Below are 4,515 nucleotides of genomic sequence, written 5' to 3'. Positions count from 1 at the left end.
GTGGAGGGGCTGCTAGGAGTTTGGAAGGTGAGGTAAGGCAGGCGCATGGAAAGGTGAAGGAGGCCCTGGCCCAGGGCACAAGGGTTCCCATGTCAGATCTCGGGTCTGCCAAGTGCTCCATGACCCTGCGCCAGCCCCAGAACTCCGATGCTCACTTCAGAGAAGTTAAAAATGCCGACCTTGCAGGGTTGGGAGGAGTCTTTCCGTTCACAGTTCCTCCTCCCCACCTCGCGGTGTGGGATTTATGGAAAGAGGTGTGTTTGTTGCAGGGTTTGGGGACTCAGGGGTGAGCATTCGAGCATAGGGAGCACCAGCATGTTAGGGTGTGGGGGCGGCAGCCAGAGACACACTTGAGATGCACAAGAGCCTTGAGAAATATGCCCACAGCAGGAGTAGCCTGCTCCAGTGCCCCAGGGGACAGGGCGCGGTGTAAAGGGGCCCATGGGGGCTGGATCCCTGGAGAACTTGAGCTCCGACTCCCTGGCGGTCCTCTCCGCAGGCCCTCCTGGACCCTGAACTGCCAGTACTCCGACACCCTGGCGCGGTGGTTGGACGGATGCAAGCTGTAGCTGCCGGGGCGGCCCTCGCCACACTCCCAGCTGAATGTTCTGAATGAAGACGCCTTCCTGTGTGCGGCCTTCACTCAATCCCGCTTGACAGCTCCAGGTGGAAAAGGACAAAAGTTTGCTTCCTTCCAGGGATGCAGGATGCAGAATAAACCAGCCACTTCTTCAACCTGGGCCAGAGGTCTCCACTTGTGTGATTGTACTGTGATCGTCACTATGCTAAGCATCATTTACCGTGATTATGACTTATCATTAATTAATCTCAGATGGAGGGTTTGGAGGAAGGAAAGGATCTGGAAAATGAGATGTGTCTATGAATATTAAGTAAAAAAAAGGAAGAAAAGAGGCAGTGGGAGAAAAGGGGCGTCAAAGAAGAGCAGAGGAGAGGCCTCCGGTCCAGCGCGTAGAGACGCACAGGTGGATGGAGGAGACCACAGAATCCCCTTTGCCCTTCTGTGGAGAGAATCCAGTGACAGTTGCTCTTTCTTATAAAGAGTTAAGTTTTTAAATATATTTTTATTGATTTCAAAGAGGAAGGGAGAGAGAGAGAGAGAGAGAGATACAAACATCAATGATGAGAGAGAATCATTGTTGGCTGCCTCCTGCACGCCCCACACTGGGGATGGAGCCTGCAACCTGGGCATGTACCCTGACTGGGAATTGAACTGTGACCTCCTGGTTCATTGGTTGATACTCAGCTACTGAGTCACACTAGCTGGGCCTGGTTTTTATATTTTCTTTTAATTCTAACAACTCTCTCACTTAGATACCATTATTTTCTCCAATGTATAAATGAAAACTCTATGGCTTAAAGAGATAAAGTAGCTTGATCAGTGAGACAGAGCTAGTAAGTGGTTGAGTTGAATGAGGTTTGTCTACTACCCAGGATATAAGATCCTGATGGCATTGTTTTTGTCTGTTGATTTAGCACCTAAAACAATACTTGCTAATAGGTGTCTAATAACTTCTAAAAATCAATGAGTATTGAAAAAATTTACATTATACTTTAAAAACAGTAAAGCAGAAAATCATTTGAGTAACTTTGTTGTTCACATGTAAGTGACCAATAATTAAAAATCACTGTAAAGAAATTGCTCCAGCAGTCACATCAATATATGTGTTAGATAACCTAATGTGTCCAAAGTTTGAATATGATGACAATAATGTTTGTATAAATAGAATTGTGTCTAACTCCTCAGGTTTGGGATTCTTCAGTAAACCATAGTGCATTGTAAGGATTGCTAATGAATGTGTGCTTTACTTCAAGTCTTAGACGATAGAAAATATATACTGAAGTTAAAGCCCTGAAGTTATACTCAAAGAAACAAAGAAAAAACTGATAGTTGTCAGAGGGGAGGGGGATGGATGGATGAAAAAGGTGGAGGGGGATAAGAGGCACAAACTCCAGTTATAAAATAAATAAGCCACGAAGGTATAGTACACAAGCTCAGGGAATATAGTCAATAATAATGTAATAACTTTGCATGGTGACAGATCATTACTAGGTATATAAATGTTGAGTCACTATATTTTACACCTGAAACTATTTTAATATTGTATGCAAACTATACTTTAATAAAAGCATTTTTTAAAAGAGCTTAAAAAAAGATGAATTTATAGAGGATCATAAGTTGAATGTAATAAAGCAGTGTAGTAGTAGCATTGCATAATCACTTAAGATTCAAAAATGTATAAATTCAAGAATGGCATGGACATTGCACTTGTTGATTTCTTTTTTAGGTGTTTACTTGTTAGATATCTAAATTGGACATTTTAAGAGAAATTAAAGAAATTGAAGGAATCAGAGAAACACCAAAAAGTTTAAAAGTCTTGATGCTAAAAGAGCATAAAGGACAAAATTGATTGAAGAGTTGTCCTTAAAAATACTAGGATTTTTTGCAAATGGCACTGATCAACTGTTTCCCATCACATTTTTTTAGGTGTTTACTTGTTAGATATCTAAATTGGACATTTTAAGAGAAATTAAAGAAATTGAAGGAATCAGAGAAACACCAAAAAGTTTAAAAGTCTTGATACTAAAAGAGCATAAAGGACAAAATTGATTGAAGAGTTGTCCTTAAATATACTAGGATTTTTTGCAAATGGCACTGATCAACTGTTTTCCATCACATAAGAAAATATTTAAGTGGAACATCAAGACATTAAGCTATTCACTTTCAGGATGATTGAATATTAGGACAGGTTAATATACTAATAAGAGTCTGTGGCTCCTTCTAATTGGCATTTGACCAGAGGACAATTTTCCTTTTTTGGGTGCTTTGAGTTCAGGCCAATTCAGGTTTGGACAGTAAGCTAGAAGGTCTTTGAGACCCTTTTTGGTTCTAGGGGAAAATGGAGTATATGGTAAAGACTCTCCCATTATTCAGGAATGGATCTTAACCTCTTTTAAGTGCACTTATATTTTCTTGTCTTTTGAAAGAAGACCTATTAGGATGTCGCACAGAGTGATTTATTTTTGTCCTGTAATATGTTTTAGGAAGTAAGGTTTAAGGTAAAACATTATTTCACTTTTTTTTAAAGGTTATTTCAGGATATGAAACAAGCAGGTTCTTCCACGTTATTGAAAGCACTTCCTTTGAAGCTTCAGCAAACAGCTTTTGAAAATGCGTACCTGAAAGCTCAGGAAGGAATGAGAGCAGTGGTAATTTTAGTAATGTGTATTTGCTATTATTGTATACTTTCTATAAACATACCATATATTACTTTACCAACATTGGCCCAAGACAGTTTCTATCTAATAGTTTACAGTATAAAGTTAGACTATAGCAGGAAGGGTGGAGGTGGGAAAAGGGTGGGGGTTATGGGAAACATCTGTAATAATGTCAACAATAAAAAAAAGTTAGACTAAAACAACTATGAACTTATTGAAATATTTGTATTTGTTGGTCAGGATTAGTAGAATAATGGCAATTTCCTTTGATTCAACTTATATGTAGCATTTTTAAAAATATATATTTTATTGATTTTTTTACAGAGAGGAAGGGAGAGGGATAGAGAGTTAGAAACATCGATGAGAGAGAAACATCGATCAGCTGCCTCCCGCTCACCCCCTGCTGGGGATGTGCCCGCAACCAAGGTACATGCCCTTGACTGGAATCGAACCTGGGACCCTTCAGTCTGCAGGCCGACGCTCCATCCACTGAGCCAAACCAATTAGGGCTATATGTAGCATTTTTGTTGGAAAACAATTTCCTGAATTTTCTAGGAGTACAAATGATTTTCTTTTTTATTAAACATTTTTTTTTTTTTGGTAAGAGCTGGACAAAATCTAGTTCAGAGAACAGGTAACAAAAGGAAGAAATGGATTGAGAAAAATGTTCTAATAAGGAATATCAAATTACCATGGTGTCCTTTAGTGAACCTCTTGATTTTCATATTTCTCTGTAGCATAATGATTTTTTTCCTTAAAATGAAAATTGTCCTAGGCTTAGAATTTATTCATTTATTTATGCTTTAATTTGTTTGTAAAAGCTATATGAGGCAGTTAAATAAATGACTTTCTAGTCTGTGATAGCACAAGACTGAAAAGGACAGTTGTGTAAAGAATGTGAATTTAGTAAAAGATTTCAATAGATTTGAAAAATGAGTTTAAATATTATAAAATTAATAGAGATAATGTATATTATACATTTTAAAATCAGCCTGTCATGTGCAAAAAGGGAAAATATTGACCTGACAACAATTCATTTAGATAAAGACCTAAGAAGTTTTACATTTGAGAGCACACTATGAATCAACATTGTAACAGTCTTTCAAAAAAGCAAAGTCTGTCTTTGACATCATTGATAGAAGCATACTATCATGAACAGGTTGATAGAAAGAATTTGATCTTCTATACATTTTATTTTATTTTTTAAATATATTTTTATTGATTTCAGAGAGGAAGGGAGAGAGAGAGAGAGAGAAACATCAGTGATGAGAGAGAATC

General features: G+C 38.1%; 1 protein-coding gene across 1 annotated transcript in view; it reads left to right on the top strand.

Annotated features, from left to right (window-relative positions):
* The window catches only part of ATM (ATM serine/threonine kinase), a 128,643-nt gene that overhangs the window by 42,508 nt on the left and 81,620 nt on the right, over positions 1–4,515 (top strand). The window contains exon 23 of the mRNA XM_014532886.1: positions 3,108–3,228. Coding sequence (XP_014388372.1) covers positions 3,108–3,228 — 121 coding nt within the window. The remainder of the gene's footprint in view (positions 1–3,107; positions 3,229–4,515) is intronic.

The sequence above is a fragment of the Myotis brandtii genome, unplaced genomic scaffold (genome assembly GCF_000412655.1).
Source record: "Myotis brandtii unplaced genomic scaffold, ASM41265v1 scaffold920, whole genome shotgun sequence".
Classification (NCBI taxonomy): Eukaryota; Metazoa; Chordata; class Mammalia; order Chiroptera; family Vespertilionidae; genus Myotis; species Myotis brandtii.
Note: the sequence above shows the minus strand (reverse complement) of the source record. Positions and strands in the feature narration are given on the sequence as shown.